The sequence below is a fragment of the Molothrus aeneus genome, unplaced genomic scaffold, assembly GCF_037042795.1.
Source record: "Molothrus aeneus isolate 106 unplaced genomic scaffold, BPBGC_Maene_1.0 scaffold_35, whole genome shotgun sequence".
NCBI lineage: Eukaryota > Metazoa > Chordata > Aves > Passeriformes > Icteridae > Molothrus > Molothrus aeneus.
Window position 1 is genome coordinate 1,232,767 of NW_027099016.1, and position 18,474 is coordinate 1,251,240.

At 53.0% G+C, this 18,474-nt stretch overlaps 1 protein-coding gene and 1 pseudogene across 1 annotated transcript; both read right to left on the reverse strand.

The window, feature by feature from the left end:
* LOC136570612 (zinc finger protein 208-like) overlaps positions 1–18,474 on the reverse strand; it is a 625,335-nt pseudogene that overhangs the window by 93,453 nt on the left and 513,408 nt on the right.
* Positions 1,297–10,685, reverse strand: LOC136570547 (serine/threonine-protein kinase PAK 3-like). Its single transcript, XM_066571023.1, has 10 exons — positions 10,609–10,685; positions 7,650–7,831; positions 6,889–6,952; positions 6,010–6,058; positions 4,861–4,970; positions 3,986–4,103; positions 3,493–3,592; positions 2,878–3,074; positions 1,833–1,970; positions 1,297–1,386 (listed from the first exon to the last, which is right to left on the reverse strand). The coding sequence occupies exons 1-10, from the start codon at positions 10,683–10,685 to the stop codon at positions 1,297–1,299; spliced, it is 1,125 nt and encodes a 374-aa protein (XP_066427120.1).

An 18,474-nucleotide genomic window follows, 5' to 3' on the forward strand; every position in this document is an offset into this window, starting at 1 on the left:
CATGGGGGGGGGGCGATGATCCCACAGGTGGGGGCTGCGAATTCAGGCAGAGATCGATGGCCTGGCTCCCTCAGCTCAGCCTCGATCCGCCTTTGTCCCTCCTCTTCCTCAAATACATATTCATAATGATTATACATATTAAAACATTTCCTTGAACTCATTTACATGTTCCAGGAATTCTTTAGGTTGGTTTGACCCCCAACTCGCCTTTTTAGAGCACGTGCAGGAATCCTGGATTGCTGTTTTGAGGGTTGTGTGTCACTGCCTCACAAGGGCCCCTGTTCTGTGGTTTCAGCAGGTGACAGTTATTGACAGTGGAAGGGTCAGTGGCAGGGGTCCTCATCACATCCCTTCCTTAGATGTTGTCTGACCATGCAGACGCTTTTAGCTATTTCCACAAGTACTTTAAATGAACATTAGCTATTTCACAAATATCTCTGAGTTGTTATTGTCAGTTAGTTACAAAAATAAAAGCATTAGTTCTTATTTCCCAACTACAGCTACATCTGTAAAAGTTAACATTCTAATGCACAACACATTGCATCCACTTTAATATTTTGCAAAAGCCAAAACTATAATGTATGTTTTTCACACTGTCCACTAACTAAAAAATCATCCATAAATGATGTTCTGAGGATATGAGCTACACAGGGGCCAGGGCATTGGCCACAAAAAGCTGACAAATTATACTATAGCAAAAGCAGTGAAAAGTGATTACAAACTGTACTATATCAAATTTGTTGTGATTAAGAATATTTTGCAGATGTCAAAGTAGCAAAAGCCAACACTACCTAGTTATTTATAACATACCCAGGGCAGGTTTTTCCCTTGCATGGAGCACCTGGGCCTTCCCCAGGCCCCTTCTGCCCTCCTGCAGAGCCGGTGGCATTTTCCAGCACACACAGTTTGTAACCAAGAGCCGGGTGCAGCCGAGAAGGCTCCAAGCGCCTCCTTCCAGGCTGACTCTGCAGGTGCCGAGGCTGCTCTGGGCTCTGCCAGGGCTCTGCTGGGGCTCAGCTCTGGGCCAGGCTGGGCCCGCTCTCCCCTCACATTGCTCCGGGCAGCTGAGTCACGGCGGGAGAGGGAAGGGACACGTCAGGGGAGTTGAGGTTTAAGAGCGTTTTTATTCATAAAACTGCCATAACAAACAGGCTGCTCTAACTACCATAACTAACTAGCAATGCTAACTACCCTAACTAACTACCAGTGCTAACTACCATAATTAACTACCAGTGCTTACTACCATGACTAACTAGTTGTCCTAACTACTGGAACAAGAAGCTGTCCTCAAGTACTTCATCTGCTCTGCTGCTCCCTCAGTTGCTTTGCTGCAGTGATCAGAGGGGTCAGGCTGGAGAGAGGCTTGGCTGATGATAAAAATGGGTGCTGCCCAAAGGATAAAAAATAAAGAAATGAACAGTTACTTCCAGAGTCAAGTTCCTCACAGGCTCTGTTCCAGGAGAGGGACAGGGAAATGGTTTGAAAATCGAGGGAAGCAGGCTCAGATTAGATCTAAGGAAGAATTTTTTAACCGGGAGAGTGGGGAAACACTGACAGAAGGTGCCCAGAGATGTGGGAGGTGCCTCCTGCCTGGAAACATCCAAGCTCAGGTCAGGCAGGGCTCTGAGCCCCCTGAGCTTCTTGAAGATGTCCCTGCTTGCTGTGGGGCACCAGGTCCAGATGAGCTAGAAAGGAGCCTGCCAGGCCACAGCAGGCGAGGATTCTGCTCGCTCTGCGCGTGGAACGCAGCGAGACTGGAGACTATCGGAGGGGGCCCCACAAGAAAACCCCTCCCTGGCGCTGCTGCTTCCCCTGCAGCCCTTGGCTCTCACCTGCAGCAGCTCCTGGGCAGCCCAGCGCCGCTCCTCGTCCGGCTCCAGGCTGCACTCGAGGAAGTCCCGCAGCAGAGCCGACAGGCGCCGGGGCTCCTGCAGCTGCGGGGTCCCGTTCTGCCGGATCAGAGCGCGAGCCTGCAGGGAAAGCAAACTCAGCGCTCTGCCAGCTTCCTTCACACCCACACGGGCTCACATCCACCCCGGGGCCTCAGCCCCAGCGCCAGGGGCACTTTCCTCCCTGCCAGAGATGCTGCTCAGAGCTCATTTTGCTATGCCAAGCAAAAAACCCAAACCCTGCGGCTGCCACAGCCACTGCAACATCCAAATGATCTCGCCTTGAGAGCCAGTTTCATTGGCGGGCTTTGTTAGTAGGAACCTCCATCAGAAATAGCCCATTTTGCTTCTCCAAATATGGACACCAGCTTTAAAAGCCATTTTCCAGATTCAGTGTGGTCTGCTTGTGTTATTGCAGAGGATTCTTCCATCAAGTGCATCTCTGCAGTGCCACTGACACTCAAGTAAATGCATTCCTGATGCCCCATCCCAGAAACTGCCAGGCAAGAAACAGGAGGTTTGTGATGCTGAAAGCTCAGGCTTGGTGACATGGAAAAAGTAGCTTGGACTAGGAAAGAAATACGTTAGACTATGAGGATGTTCAACCATCATCTTCAGGTTTTAGACAAGTTTCCCAGTGAGAAGAATCAGGGGTGATCATCTTGCAAAATGTCTTTTAGAAACTCCTGCAGAAATCTTGTTGGGTTTGGGGCTGGGATTTGGGGACGGTGTGGGGTTTTCTTGCAAGATAACATTAGAGCTGATGCACTTGCTTCATATTTCCAGGTCATCCTCTCAGCTAGAAGAGCTGCAACAATGAAAAGCCCAAAGCAAATTGTTGCTGGAGACTGCAGAAAATTTGTCTGTGTGGAGGCACAAGTCCTCTGGGAATTCCCTTCCCATGTGCAGAAACCTCCAGCTGCTGCTCCCAGTGCAGGGTCCCCCTGTGCTCGCAGCCTCTGCAGCCCCTGGAGAATTTGCCTCTTACCATGGCCGCCGTTTCCCTGAAGTAAGGAGGTTCTCCTTCCACCATCTCGATGGTCACAATGCCAAAGGACCAGATGTCCACCTTGGGGCCATAAGGAGATCTGGTCACAACTTCTGGGGCCATCCAGTGAGCAGTGCCCACCATGGAGCTGCGCTGGTCCTGCTCAGGGCTGAGCTGAGCGCAGAGGCCAAAATCAGCTGAGGACAGAAACAAACCCTGTCAAAGGCAGCTGCAATGAGGAAACCAAGCACAAAGATTCCCCACGCTCAGTCTGAGAGTGCAGTAGTGAAGTCAGCTGGAAAAGCCCTCAGGGCTGTAGCCAAGGAAAGATGGAACAGGGCCCTTCAAGAAACCCTCAGCTTTCCTGCAGTGGCTTTTACTGATTCCCTTGGAGCTTTAGATTCCCACTGCTGCCCCTCTGGAAGGGCCATGGCCAGAGCAAAGGCACTGCTGGCCCCCTGCTCCTCTCCTGAGCTCTCTGCTGGGGCAGCCGCTCTCAGCTGGCAGCAGGGGCCGGGCAGTGCCCCCAGCAGCCCTTGTGGGGCTCTGGCCCTCCCTGGGAAGCAGCCCCAGCCCCGCAGCCCGGGAGCGCCGTGCCTGGCCAGGAACACCCACCCAGCCTGACAGAGCCGTCCATGCCCAGGAGGATGTTGGAGCTCTTCAGATCCCTGTGGATCACCCGGTTGGAATGGAGGAAATCCAGGCCCTGCAGACACTGAGAGAGAACAAGAAACATGAGGGCAAAAACCAATGGCTGGAATATATCACACCAGAAAGGACAGCTCAGAATTCTGCCAGCAGCAGCTTTGCTGTGACAGGCCAGGAGTGCAGTGCACACAAGCTCCAGGCAAAGGGCTCAAGGCAAAGCTGAGAACAGCAAATCAAATCCAAAGCAGACAGAGAGTACCACAACAGCAGGAGAGAGAACAAGAACAGAGTAGAAGTGCAGTGATGCTGGCAGGCCATTCACTGCAGAGGCTCTTTCTTCTCCAGCTCATGAAAACAACACAGAAACAAAGCCCTGAGCATGGAGCCACTCCTGTTCTCACGTCCTGTTTGGAAGGACCATCATGTCCCAGCCATGGGAGTGACAAGCAGGATCCCTCACCTCCCGACTGACAGCTGCCATCTCTCCTTCAGCCATGCGCGTCTGTCTGACAACGTCCCGCAAAGTTCCTCCATCCATGTATTCCATCACCAGCCAGAGATCTCCATCCACAAGGAAGCTGGAAGAGGAAAACAATGGCATGGAGATGAAAGTGCAGAGCTCAATTCCCCCATGGAAAAGCCTGGAGTGGAGTTTTGTTTCCAGGTCACTTGTCAGTGAGGACAGAATCAGATGGAGAGACATTCCTGCCAGGCTGCCCAGCCCTTGGAATCTGCACAGTCTAAAGGGGAAGGAGACACCTGTGAGAAAGGAGAGGCCTTAGATGGCAAGCAGGTGAAAAATGCAGTTTAGCAACAGCCCAGATCAATGTGGAATCACAACACTTGGCCCCAGCTGGTTCAGCTTCTGAACTCATCAGTTCCACCATTCCCTCCAGAACAAGGCAACACAACCGCCAGGGTTATCCAGGGCAGGAGGCCGTGCAGCACTTGGGACAAAAGCAGTCAGAAAACCTTTCAGAAAGTCCCTTCAGAAACAGGCAAGGCCAGTGAAAAATGGGCAAATGAGGCATTTCTGGAAACAAGAACCCGATCTTCCTGGCATCTGTAGCAATGGAAAAGGGCTGGGAAGAAGAAGCCAAGGGAAATAATTTCTGCTGTGGTTTATCAGCACTTGCTGGGAGACACAGCAAACGGGGTCAACTTGAAGGAAAAACCAAAGCAAAGCAACAAAAGTACGTGGAGGGAGCGAACTGCCAGGCTGTTGGTTTGGGAAGATGTGGCTGGGTCAGGCATTTTCAAACCAGGCTACAGACTCCGGATGCCAGGAAAGGTTAACGCAGGGCCCGGGCTCGGGATCAGAGCTGAAGCACTCACCTGTCCAAAGAGTTGACAATGTTGGGGTTCTTCTTGTCCTTCAGGAGCAGGATCTCATTCACAGCTCGTTCCCTGTTCTGCCCTCTGAGACTCATTCTCTTGATGGCCACCTGAAGGGACATTGCAGCCTTTAACTGGAGGAGTCTGTGGCAGGAGGCCACAGCAAACACGGAGCGAGTCTTTTTGGAGTGATGGAGCCAGGCTGTGCCAAACTGCCTTGGGATGGGGCACCAGAGCTCAGCAAGGGCCATTCCCACAGCCCATTGCTCTGCCAGCTGGGGGCTGCTTACAAGACACATGGCCAGAGACATTTGGCCTTGCAAGCTCTGCAGAAATGGTCCCTCAGCTGTCAGCCTCAAAGCTCTAACAACATTCTCTGCACCTACAGTCTTCTCAAATGGCCTCAACACTCCGACTATTATTATTCAAACCCATTTTGCAAGCAGGAGGTAATTCTGGTTCTGTGAAAACAGAGCAAAGCAGCCAGGAACCCCTTAGCAATTCTATGGGATTTGGTCATGATTTCAGATCCAGCTGCTCTGTTTGGGATTGCAGAACAAAGCAGACACGCACACCCATTGCTCAGGTGATCCCTGTCACAGGCTGTCACTGACACAAGACCCAAACACAACTGCAGGATTAGGAGAGAGCTTTGCTCTGGACATTCGTCTTCTCATTTCTCTCCCTCACTCTCTGTGAACAGCTGAAGGAGGACTAAAACCCCAAATTGAGCCCAAGCAGGATCTCTCCCTAATCAGGCCTTGAGGTATCCTTTGAAGATAAAAGGCAGGATGGAAATAATAGTGTTATAGTTTAGCTAAGAATAGCTAAATAATGTTCCTGTCTGAGGCTGGGATGAAGATAAATTGGGCCTCAGTCTCCAGCAGCTGATGCACTCACACTTTTAGATATGAAGGCCAAGCCAGCGTGTCCTGCTCTGACAGACACCGCTGCCCTCCTTGCATTCCTTTGGCGCTTCAGAAGGACCAAGTCTGTCCCAGCTGTGCTCTGCAGGCTGACACTGCTCTGCCTTCAGAGGAGCAGCCTGGGCAGGAAAGCTCTGCTGGCCCCCAAAGCTGCAGCCACAGCTCCCAGCAGAGGGGAAAGCCCTGGAGAGCTGCCAGGCGTGCTGGGCGTGTTGGCACTGACCTCTCCTCCAGTGGCCCTGTCGAGTCCTTTATAAACGGTTCCAAAAGCCCTGGAGACAAAACAGCAGAGAAGAAAGAAGCAGTGCTTTAGGCCCTGGCAGTGAAAGCCAGCCCAGACAGGAGATCTCTGCTGCCTGCAGCGTTCACAAACACCTGGGTGCATCGACCCTTCCAACAACAGCACAGCAGCCACCAGCCCTCTGCCATGCAAGGTGTGCAGGAGAAAACTGAGACCCAACACAAAGGAATTGGCCTGGAGCAAATCCCAATGTCCACGCTGAATTGCTTTAGTTCAGAACCTGAGGTGAGAAATGGGTGTCTAAAGAACTGGAAAAGAATGCATTTCATCCTTTTCCATTTCCTGCCTAAGATCTGCAGGTTCCACAAGGGCCCTGCCATCAGGCAGGTGATGCATTTTCCCCCCAAGTGCATCAGCTCTATGTCTGTTACTGAATGGATGGGGTCTGCTACCTGTGCTAGAATAGAGCACTTATTAGTTCATCTCTGGTTTCTGTTTCTAAACCATTAGGTTGATAACCCTGACCAGTGGATATTTTTTGAAGGAAAATATTTGAAAGAAACCTTCTTGAGAACTGTTTTCTGACAGTCACCACATGGTGAGTTGCTCTTTTAGGCAATCCAGTTCCAGGGACAGAAGATCTTCCAGGTCCTGCTCCTTGCTGCAGGCAGGACACTGCCAGCCTCAGGGGCCTTTGACGGCGCCTTCTGACCACAGTTATCAATTCTGATCAGGACTGAGAGACAGCAGGATGGTAGCCCAGTGTCTGAAGGTGTTTGGAGCTCTCCTGACTTCTCACTTGATCCTGCACCAGCACAACACCCGGCCCTGCTTGTGCAGCAGCAGCTGCCGTGCACTTACCCTTGGCCAATCTGCTCCACTTCCAGGTATTTCTCGGCAGGCTCCTCCTCGCTCACGGTGTTCCCTGAAAGAAACCACGTGGAAGACGCTCCCTCCCAGAGTGAGACCCCGCCTTGCAGCAGAGCCACAACCAGCCCCACTCCCTGGGGCCGTGAGCCCCTTGGTGTCAGCTGGGGAAGGACAATCAATGGCTCGGTGACATTCAGCTGCAGAGCAACACTGGGTGCAGCTGATGCCCAAACACACACACAGCACCTGCTTGGGCACCCAGGAACAGAGCAGACGTACTCAGCTGCATCAGGCACCACTCCCCTCTCCCCTCTGGCTGCCCGGCTGTGCTGCTGTCAGAATGTTCAGCCCAGGATCCCACAGCGGAGGGAGGTTCATTGTCCTCTTCCCAAGCAGAGGGAGCTTCTCCATCCTCTTCCCAAAATGCTGCAGCTTCTCCATCCTCTTCCCAAAATGCTGCAGCTTCTCCATCCTCTTCCCAACACGCTGGAGGTTTGTCATCATCTTTCCAAGCCAGGGGATGTTCGCTGTCTACTTCCCATGCTGGGGGATGTTCACTCTCCTCTTCCCAAGCCACAGGATATCCTCCATCCTCATCCCACACTGGGAGACGTCCATTGTCCTCATCCCACTCCGTGGGAGCTTGGCCACTCTGGTCCCACACCAGGGGACATCCACCGTCCTCGTCCCAGGCCGGGAGATGTCCCCTGTCCTTGTCCCACCCCGCGGGAGCCTCGCCGTTGCATTCCCACCCCGCGGGATGTTCACCCTCGTCTCCCAGAGCAGCGGGAAGTTCACTGTCATCTCCCGGCACTGAGGGAAGTTCACCATCGTCCCCCAGAGCAGCGGGAAGCTCACTGCTGTCTTCCTCCTTGTTGACCTCCTCTTTGGAAGCAGAGGGAGCCCCAGGAGGTGCTGGTGCTGCTTCTGTGCCCTGTGGACAGACGGCAGCGTGAGGGACGGGAAGTTCTATCTCAGTTATCACCTTATTTATCCTCAGCTGCACATCCAGCTGCACTAAGCAGAAATGGGGTTTGGAGCTGTTCCAACTAACAATGGGCTAAAGTCGACATTGCCACTTATTGTTGGGAATTCCATATTCCACCATGGCTAAAGCCAGCAAGCAATCCTCTGCCTGCAAAACCAGACCTGCAGCTCTTCAAAAGCTCTTCAGCAGAAAACGAGAAAACTGATGGGAATTCCTTTGCTGCTGCTGCTGCTGCCGCAAAGACACTGACAGGAACTTTCCTTCAGCCTCCCAGGCTGGCCCTTGACTGCCACATGCAGAGCTCACAACTTGCTGCACAATTCCAAACACCAAAGGTTCCTTTCCCACTCACCGAAGGAGGAGCTGCTCGGAATCCAGACAGGAGGTGCCCTGTAATGGGAGAGGGAACATGAACCAGATGCTGTTAGGAGAAAAACTGCCAGTGGTGGGAAATGCCATGGAGCAAGGCAACCCCGAGAGAGCATTTTGCTTTCACTGCATCCCTCCAGGAGCCACAGTCCCTTCCCACAGCAAGCAAGAGAACAAGCACAAAACACTGGGCTGGGTCAGTTCTTGGCTGGAGCAGCAAAGGGAGGCAGTTCCAGGCTCTGCTGGCACAGACTCCCTGCTTGAGGGAACAGAACCCCCCAGGGCTCATTGCAGATGCTGTGCACGCCCCGCTGGCTGCAGACACCGCCTTTTTCAGCTGCAGCTGCTGGCAGGAGCTCTCCCAAAGCAATGGTGTCTTCATGGCCATTTGGTTCCAAAGTCAACTCAGCTCCAGAGGAAGAACAGAAAGCACACAGTAAGCCCAAAGCCACAGATGCTGCACTGAGGGAAAACCTCGACTTACGTGCCAAGTGGGTTAAAAAATACCCCGAATAAGCCACAGAGTACAGAGTGCAAACTGCAGCAGCCACGTGCTGGATCATTTTGGCTGCGCTGCACACGCCTGCAGCCTGTAGCCCTGCAAGCACAGAAGGACAGGGCTGGGCTGGCTGCTGAGAATGCCTCGGGCAGGAGGATCCTCTGGCAGCGAGCCCAGAGCCACTCTGGGCACTGAGGCCTCCGTGTCCCACAGCAACGGGAACACCACGGCGACGTGGCGCTGTTCCTGTGACATCCCAGCAGCAGCTCACGCAGAAACTGCCTGGAAGGTACTCCTGTGTCACAAAGGAGCACAAAGAACCCTCCCAGGGCACAGCCCATGGCCTAAAGGATGCAAGAGGAACTCGGAAAATGCAGCAAACAAGGACACCCCATAGCCCAGCCTGAACACTGAGGAGAACAAGGACAGCAAAAGCAAAGGAAACGTGACCTTTAGTCACTGATACTCCTGACTAAAAGCAGCAAGCCTTGTTCCATCTGGGATCTTTGTTCTAGTTCTAAAAACAAGCAAGGTCCTCCAGTCTAAATACACAGAAGGCAGGAACTGGGGAGGAGGTGGGATTAGGAAGGAGGAGGAGGAGGAGGGAGAGAGGAAAAGGGGGAGCAGGAAGAGGAGGAGCAGGAGCAGGAACAGCAGGAACAGGAGGTTCCAGTGCCCCCTGTGGCCGCAGCCGCGGGACCATCGCCCCCACCTCGTCTTGCAGCTCAGTGGGGAGGGGGAGCTCGTCCCAAATCTATCCAGGAGTCCCTGAGAGGGTTTTTTATTGGGGGGATATTTGGAACTTGTAGATTGTGGAATTGACCCCAAATATCATCTGGTGTCTCTGGGAGGTTTTGTTTTCTCTGTGTGTGTAGGTTTGGATCTTGCAGGAGCCCAAAGCTGAGCCCCTTGGGGGGATCTTTGGGGGCCCACGTGGCCATTGCCCAGTATGGGCAGGGGAGGACATTGGTCCTGGGGACCCCTGGGAGAGCAGAGGAGGGGAACCCCTGGGACCCCCAGAGTGGGGAGAGCAGAGGGGAGAGATCTCAGAGCTGGGGGACCCCGGCAGACTGGAAAGGGGGGGAGCCTGGAGAGGAGGGACCCCTGGGATCCCTGGGATCTCAAAGTAGAATATCAGGGGAGAAGGGCCCCCATGGACCCCCAAAAGCCCCTGAATCATCCCTGAGCAGGACGCCGGAGAATGGAGAACCCCTGGAACCATTGGACCCCCATGATCCCAAGGAAAAGAAATCAGGAAACCTCTGGAACACCAGAAGTGGAGAGATGAGTGATAGGGAAATCCTGGGAGAGCTTTTTGGGCTGAACCTTGACATTGTGGAGGTTTTCATGGACACAAGACTCCTGCTGACTTCTACAGATGGAATTGGGCAGGAGGAGCCTCTACTCCAAGGTGTTCCCACCTTGGTTTCCCCCAAACCAGGATCTGTCATTCCCAAGCTGTGGCCAGATGGCAGAGGAGGAAAAGCCCCAGAGATCCCTCACGAGGAGGGGCTGCAAACCCAGCCCAGGGAGCTGCAGGGAGGAAAGAGCCCCCCTGAGCCAGGAAGGAGGCCGGAGATCCAGCCAGAGCTCAGCGCTGGTGGAGAAGCCTCATGGCAGGGAGAAGCCCCACAAATGCTTGGAATGTGGGAAGGGTTTCAGCTACAGCTCCACCCTGATGGAACACCTGAACATCCACCCTGGGGAGAGGCCCTGGGAGTGTGGGGAATGTGGGAAGGGCTTCAGTGGGACCTCCGGCCTCAGCAAGCACCACAAGATCCACACTGGGGAATGGCCCTAGGAGTGCTTGGAATGTCAGAGGAGCTTCAGGTGGGATTCAGAGATGATCACTCACCAGCACTTCCACACCAGGGAGAGGCCCTGCGAGTGTCCCGAGTGTGGGAAGAGCTTCGTGCGCTGCTCCAGCTCCATCCCCCATGGGAGGATCCGTGCTGGATGATCCCCAGTGACCCCCGTTGGGCAGAGCCCTGGTGACCCCTGTTCTGGGTGATCCCCGTTGGGTGGGGGGAAGGTGTTGGAGAGATTTCTTTCCCTTCTCCATGTGCTGCTGTGATTTGGTTGGTAATAAATTCCCTCCGTGTGCCCAGGCCGGGTCTGTTGTGCCCGTGCCGGATTTGCTGAGGGATCTCTCCCGGTCCTTGTCCCCAGCCAGGAACCCTCGGTTCCATTTTCTGTCCCTGTGCGGCTGCGGGGGCAGGGACAGAGCGGCTCTGGGGGTGCCTGGCATCGGGCCAGCGTCACCGCTCGCCACGGGCACCGCTGAGATCCCGCGCCCCTGGGCACGCACTGCTGGGCTCACCTGAGCTCCCACCGGCCCAGCGCCCCAAGGTTCCCCCTCCCCAAAAAACCCCCAGCCCGGGGCTGCAGCGGCCCGGAAAGGCCTCAGCCAATCAAAACACAGCCAAAACGCGCCGCAGCCAATGAGAACGCGGGGCGTTGAAGAGTCATCAGTTGTGTGGCTGAGCCTCTGAGATCGGGTCCCCAAAAGTGGCGGCAGCCAATGAGAGCGCGCGGCGCTGCCGAGCCCGCCCTGCTCCGGACTGGTGCTCCCAGCGCAGCGCGGCTGCTTTGGGGCTGCTGCTCCCTGCCCGGCCCCGGCCATGGGGCGAGGGGCGGCAGCTGGGGCCCTACTGGTGGCACTGGTGGTGCTGGGAGCCCCCCCGGGTGCGGGCGCGGAGCTCTCGGGTGAGCGGGGGGCGGGAGGCGCTGGGACAGGGGGGGAGAAGGGGGAAAAGGGGGCGAAGGGGGGAGCCCGGAATGGAGGGGGAGGAGGAGGGGACCCCCCAAAGGCCGAGCGGGAGGGGCTGAGGATTGGGGGGAGGTGAGGAAGGGGTGGGAGACGGTGGGAAAGTGGGGAAAAGGGGAGAGTGGGACCCCAAAACAGGAACCCAGCGCCCCCCGCCCGGACCCCACCTGCGTCCCCCGCCGGGGCTGTTCGGGGAAGGGGCGCGTGGGGGGCGCCCAGGTCGGGCCCAGAGCCCAGCGCTGTCCCAGCCCGACCTGCCTCGCCTCTATCCCCGAGCTCCCCCCTCTTCAGTCATCGCCAGATCCCCACTGGGGAAAAGCCCTACGAGGGTGGGGAGTGTGAGAAGAGCTTCAGCAACAGCTCCGACCTAAGGGCACGCTGCCACATCCACTCCGGGAGAGGCCCTGCGAGTGCCCTGATTGCAGGAAGAGCTTTATACCTTGTTCCAGCTCCATCTTTAGTGCAATACAACAATCCCTAATGGGAGGATCCCCATTGGATGATCCCCAGTGACCCCCGTTGGGCAGAGCCCTGGTTATGCCCATTCTGGGTGACCCTTGTTGGGTGGGGGGAAGGTGTTGGAGAAATTTATTTCCCCTCTCCTTGTGCTGCTGTGATTTGGTTGGTAATAAATTCCCTCCGTGTGCCCAGTCTGGGCCTGTGATGCCCATTTTGGTGTTGGATGAGGGATCTCTCCCTGTCTTATCCCAACCCAGGAACTCTTGGTTAAATTTTCTCTGCCCTGTGCAGCTGTGGGAGGCAGGGACAGAGTGGCTTTGGTGGGTGGCTGACATCAGGCAGCATCACCCAGGCCATGGGCACCCCTGAGATCCCAGTGTGGTGGTGCATTGCCCCCTCCTTTCCAGGCTGCACTGTGATCTGAGAAATGCTTGTTAGGTCTTGTCCTTGGAAACAGCACCTGGGTTTTGCTCTTTCCAAACTTATCAGAAACACTGTCTGCTCCCAGGAACTGCTAAAAGGTTCCTGTTTTCCTTATGACCAGCCTTGGAAAATATTCCTGTCTTGGTTTGGAAAGACAGGTATCTGCTTAAGGAAGGCAGGAGCCTCCCCTGAAATGGAAAATGTAAACCTCCTCCCTCTGAATTGTTATGAATTTGAAATTAAGGGGGCTCGCAGGCAAATATATGGGAGCAGGGATAAGAGTTCTTTATTAGGGAAAAAAATACAAGGACAAAATAAACAATGCAGTAAATCCAACCAACACTGCAGAGTCAGAACACAACCTGACATCCTGTTGTTCAGGGTGTTGGTAGCAGTCCAAGTGGAAATGTGCCTGCAGTCCTCCTGGAGTAGCAGATACGGTTTTGTTGGAGCAGTGGTCCTGTAGAAAGGGTGAAGTCTTCCTCTGAATATCCAGTGGAAGAGGCAGCTGTTTCCTCTGGGGATCCAGTGGAGAAAGCCATGCTGGTGTTCCAGAATCTCAAGATTATATCTGGGTAGCAATGCTTGGCTCCTCTCTCTGGGCTCACATCTCCCAGTGGGATGCTGTAGATCTTATCTGCCATGCAGTGACATTCAACAGCCTATTAACAACAGATGTCTCCCCTGAGGGAGGATTGGTTGTGGAAAAGATAAGGAAAACAGAAGACAACTGCCATTCAGATGGCAAATAGAAAACATCTTGCTTGGCAGTCAGGACATTACCCACCCCTTATTCTATTTCCATCTGCATCACAATGAAACCTTACACAGAGTTCTCACTTAAGACTAGGTTTCCCTGTGGTCCACAATGGCTTTCTCCATCTTTCTGCATTACCCATCAAGTGTAACCAGGTCCTTGAGCAAAAACAATTCCACGGATGGGTTTGTCTTTGCCTGAGGTGGGATTAATCCAAACAGTCTTCCCTAAAATGCCTTTCATATGTACCACAGGAACTTTATCTCCCTCCACTGTGTGCAGGGGTTCAGACTGGGCAGGACCAGCTCGATTTATGGACCCTCTGGTGTTGACCATCCAGGTGGCTTTTGCTAAGTTCATTTCCCAATTTCTAAAAGTCCCCCCACTGAGTGCCTTAAGGGTAGTTTTAAGTAGTCCATTGCACCCATCAACTTTCCCAGCAGTTGGTGCATGATAGAGGATATGGTATATCCATTCAATACTATGTTCCCTGGCCCAGGTGTTAAAGCCATTCTTGAAATGGGTCCCGTTGTCTGACTCAATCCTCTCAGGGGTACCATGCCTCCAAAGGACCTGGTTTTCAAGGCCCAGGATGGTGTTCCAGGCATTAGCATGAGACACAGGGTAGGTTTCCAACCATCCAGTGGTGGCTTCCACCATGGTCAGCAGGTAGCGCTTGCCCTGGCGTGTCTGGGGCAGTGCGATGGAGTCAATCTGCCAGGCCTCCCCATACTTGTACTTGGACCACCGCCCACCATACCATAGGGGCTTCACTCGCTTGGCCTGCTTGAGGGCAGCACACATCTCACAGTCATGGATAACCTGTGAAATACCGTCCATGCTTCAATCCACCCCTCGGTCTCGTGCCCACTTATAGGTGGCATCTCTGCCCTGATGGCCTGAGGCATCATGGGCCCATCGAGCTAGGAACAACTCCCCCTTATGTTGCCAATCTAAGTCTATCTTCGACACCTCTATTTTTGCAGCCTGGTCTACCTGCTCATTGTTTCAGTGTTCCTCATTAGCTCTACTCTTGGGAACATGAGCATCTACATGGTGGACTTTCACAGGTAGCCTCCCTACCCTGGTAGCGATGTCTTTCCACTCATCAGCAGCCCAAATTGCTTTTCCTCTACGCTGCCAGTTGGACTCTTTCCACCTCTCCAGCCATCCCCACAGAGCATTGGCTACCATCCATGAATCAGTATAAAGGTAGAGTTTTGGCCACTTCTCTCTTTCAGCAATGTCCAGGGCCAGCTGAACAGCTTTGAGTTCAGCAAGTTGACTTGATTCACCTTCTCCTTCAGTGGCCTCTGCAACCTGTCGTGTGGGGCTCCATACGGCTGCTTTCCACTTCCAGTTCATCCCTACGATGCAACAGGAACCATCAGTGAAAAGAGCGTAGCGCGTTTCCTCTGGGGGCAGTTGGTCATAGGGAGGAGCTTCCTCAGTTCATGTCACTGGTTCTTGTTCCTCTTCATCAGTGAGACCAAAGTTCTCACCTTCTGGCCAGTTTGTAATTATTGCCAAAATCCCAGGGTGATTCAGTTTCCAATATGGGCGCACTGTGTGATGAGAGCAATCCATTTACTCCATGTGGTGTCAGTGGCGTGGTGGGAGGTGGGAACCTTTCCTTTAAACATCCACCCCAGTACTGGTAGTTGGGGTGCCAGGAGGAGTTGCGCTTTTGTGCCAATCACCTTTGAGGCAGCCTGGACTCCTTCATAGGCAGCCAAGATTTTCCTCTCTGTGGAAGTGTAGTTGGCTTTGGATCTTCTGTAACTTCTGCTCTAGAAGTTGGTTGGCCACGAGTCTCCCCAGGCATCTTCTGCCAAAGGCTCCAGGACACACCATTGTTCCCGGCTACAGAGCAGAGCATGTTCTGCACCTCTGGTCCCGTCCTGACTGGGCCAAGGGCTACAGCATGAGTGATCTTCTGCTTGATCTGTGCAAAGGCTTGTAGCTGCTCAGGGCCCCAGGGGAAATCGTTCTTCTTGCGGGTGACCAGGTAGAGAGGGCTCACAGTCTGACTGTACTCGGGAATGTGCATTCTCCAAAAACCTATCGCGTCTAGGAGAGCTTGTGTTTCCTTCTTGCTGGTTGGTGGAGACATTGCTGTGATCTTGTTGATGACCTCAGTGGGAATCTGACACCATCCATCTTGCCACTTTACTCCAGGAACTGGATCTTTTGGGTGGGTCCCTTGATTTTGCTCTTCTTGATAGCGAAGCCGGCTTCCAGCAGAATCTGGATGATCCTCTCTCCTTTCTCAAACACTTCCATCGCTGTGTTCCCCCACACAATGATGCCATTGATGTACTGCAAGTTCTCTGGAGCCTCACCCTTTTCCAGTGCACTCTGGATCAGTGCATGGCAGATGATGGGGCTGTGCTTCCACCCCTGGGGCAGTCGGTTCCAGGTGTACTGCACACCCCTCCAGGTGAAAGCAAACTGAGGCCTGCATTCTGCTGCCAGAGGAATGGAGAAGAGCACCTTAGCATTGTCAATGGTGGCGTACCCCTTTGCTGCCTTGGACTCCAGCTCGTACTGGAGTTCCAGCATGTCCAGCACAGCAGCACTCAGTGGTGGAGTCACTTCATTCAAGCCACGATAGTCCACGGTCAATCTCTCAAGCCACGATAGTCCACAGTCAATCTCCATTCTCCGTCAGACTTGCACACAGGCCAGATGGGACTGTTGAAGGGTGAGTGGGTTTTGCTGACCACCCCTTGGCTCTCCAGCTCACGGATCATTTTGTGCATGGGGATCGCAGCATCCCAATTTGTCCGATACTGCCGGTGGTGCACTGTCGAGGTGGCAATTGCACTCGTTGCTCTTCCACCTTCAGAAGTCCTATTGCAGATGGGTTTTCTGATAGTCCAGGCAAGGTGTTCAACTGCTTCATGTTCTCTGCCTCTACAGCAGCTATTCCAAAAGCTCACTTGAGTCTTTCTGGGTCTTTGTAAAGCCATTCCAGAGGAAGTCTATGCCCAGAACACACAGGACCTCTGGGCCAGTCACAATAGGATGTTTCTGCCCCTCTTTCCCAGTCAGGCTCACCTCGGCTTCCAACACAGTCAATCCCCGTCAGCCTGGCAATGGAAACAGGTTCCGCCCCAATGTGTCCCGATGGTATTAGAGTACACTGCACACCAGTATCAACTAAGGCATCATATTTTTGTGGCTTTGATGTGCCAGGCCATCAGATCCACACCGTCTAAAAGAGCCAGTTTTCCCATGCCTCTTCCTGGCTACAGGCAGGGCCCCCCTAATCCTGGTTATTATTTCTTTCCTGGGCACGCATGCTAGAGGTTCTCTCCTTCAAGGAGATCTGATAGATCATACCCAGCAGCTCGGTCATGGGAGGTTGAGGCTACCTTCACTTTACTGGAGTTCCCTTGATTAGTGTTTCCCTCGGTGAGTTGATGCACCCGTGCTGCCAGGACAGAAGTGGGTTTTCCATCCCACCTTCCCATGTCTTCCCCATGGTCATGCAGGGAGAATCACACGTCAGCCCCTGGGGTGTACCCTCTCTGTCTAGCTGGGGAATATTGGGCTCTGACTTTGGGGCTGTGATTTGCACTGGTGCCATATGGGAACTGTTGCTCCTCGCTGTGGTGGTGTTCGCAGGGGTCCCAGGATGAGGGAAGAGACGAGAATGTTGACTCCACAGAAGTCAGGCGGCTTGATTTATTATTTTATGATATATATTATATTAAAACTATACTAAAAGAATAGAAGAAAGGATTTCATCAGAAGGCTAGCTAAGAATAGAAAAAGAATGAGTAACAAAGGCTTGTGACTGACCAAGACAGTCCAGACAGCTGGACTGTGATTGGCCAGTAATTAGAAATAACCACATGAGACCAATCACAGATCCACCTGTTAATTCCACAGCAGCAGATAATTATTTGTGGAGAGCTTTGTGGATAATTGGCTAGCTGAGAAAGGCCACTTCGATGTGATACCGTTGGATAAGGATAAGGGAAACAAGCTGGGGATTAAGTAACCAGTGTCCAATCACTGACAGAGGTCATGGTGACCTTCGCTGAAACAGGAAGATGGGGGAGAAAATCGCTTGCCAGAAAATGAAGATAGCCTAGGTAGAGTAGTTATAAGAATGTAAACATAGAAACAAAATAATCATTAGAGCATAGAAGTAGGTGTGGTTGATCTAAGTGTGCTTTAACCAATAATGAGCTCAGCTTTTGCAATATGTATAAGCTTCATTAACACCAATATAAATATGTGTGAGCTATCAATAAACTTTGGGATTTGCTGTTCACGCATATTGTGTGAGGCAATTCTTCCACCGTTCACGACAATTATTGTTTACATTTTGTTCCTGAGGCCTCTCGGCTTCTCAGGAGGAAAAAATCCTAAGGAAAGGATTTTTCATAAAATATGTCTGTGACACCTCACCCCTCCCTCATCTCCTTCATCTCCTCTTTGAGATTTTTAATCACAGCAGAGACATGAGCCAGCATTGGGCCATTGATCATAGTCTCATCTTTCTAAGCTTGTTGGCGACAGAGCCCACTGTCTCTTGGTTGGTATCTGCATTAATCATTGCAATGAAGGTGGTGTATTGAGATGGCCTCAGATTTGCCAGGCTCCACAACATTTACCCTGTGCACCTGACCTTGTCAGGGTCATTTTCATGCTGTCCATCCCTCCCAAAGAGTACCTCCAATGCTGCCACTTCTCTCAGCTGTTGGATCCCTTCCTCAAGGGTCTTCCAGCACATTCTATGGTGGTGCTCCTGCATGCTCTCCCTGTGGACAAACCTCTCTCTGACACTCATTAAAAGCCGCTCCTAGAGGGAAGGGGACCCAGGCTCCCTTACAAAAATCTGATTGATACCTGAGTCCTGGGTTGAGGGTCCCAAATTTCTTGCCTCACCACCATCCAGTTGCACACCTGTACTTATAAGGTCCCAGACCCAAAGTAGCCAGGTTGTATAAGTCTCATATCCCCATCATACAATGTCTTTGTGCAGATTTTGGAGATTTTCATACGTCAGGGACTCAGTGACGATCTCAACCTCTGGGTCTCCTGAGGGTTGTGAGGGCCCTCCCTTATCTGGGTGCCCTGCTTTCATCTTAGATCTCCTTGTTTCCACAGGAGCAACTGCTGCTGGCTGTGTCTGCCTTTGCAGTTCAGCTGGAACCTGGACAGTTGTAACATCTGTGGGTTCCACTGCTGCACTATTAGACTCTCCCTCTTCGAGGCACTGGGAGGGCTTCTCACGAGCTTGGGAAATGTGCTCCTTCAGCATTTGGCTCACCTCGTTTATCTCCTTCACCAGAACCCCC

Excerpts from the sequence above, each read along its gene's own strand:
- LOC136570547 (XM_066571023.1), bottom strand. The coding sequence starts at position 10,685 with ATGGAGCTGGAGCAGCGCACGAAGCTCTTCCCACACTCGGGACACTCG. Across the intron at positions 6,953-7,649 it reads GAGGGTGAACATCCCGCGGG|GGAACACCGTGAGCGAGGAG; the intron begins GTGGGAATGCAA and ends GGTTTCTTTCAG. Across the intron at positions 4,104-4,860 it reads ATTGTCAACTCTTTGGACAG|CTTCCTTGTGGATGGAGATC; the intron begins GTGAGTGCTTCA and ends TTCCTCTTCCAG.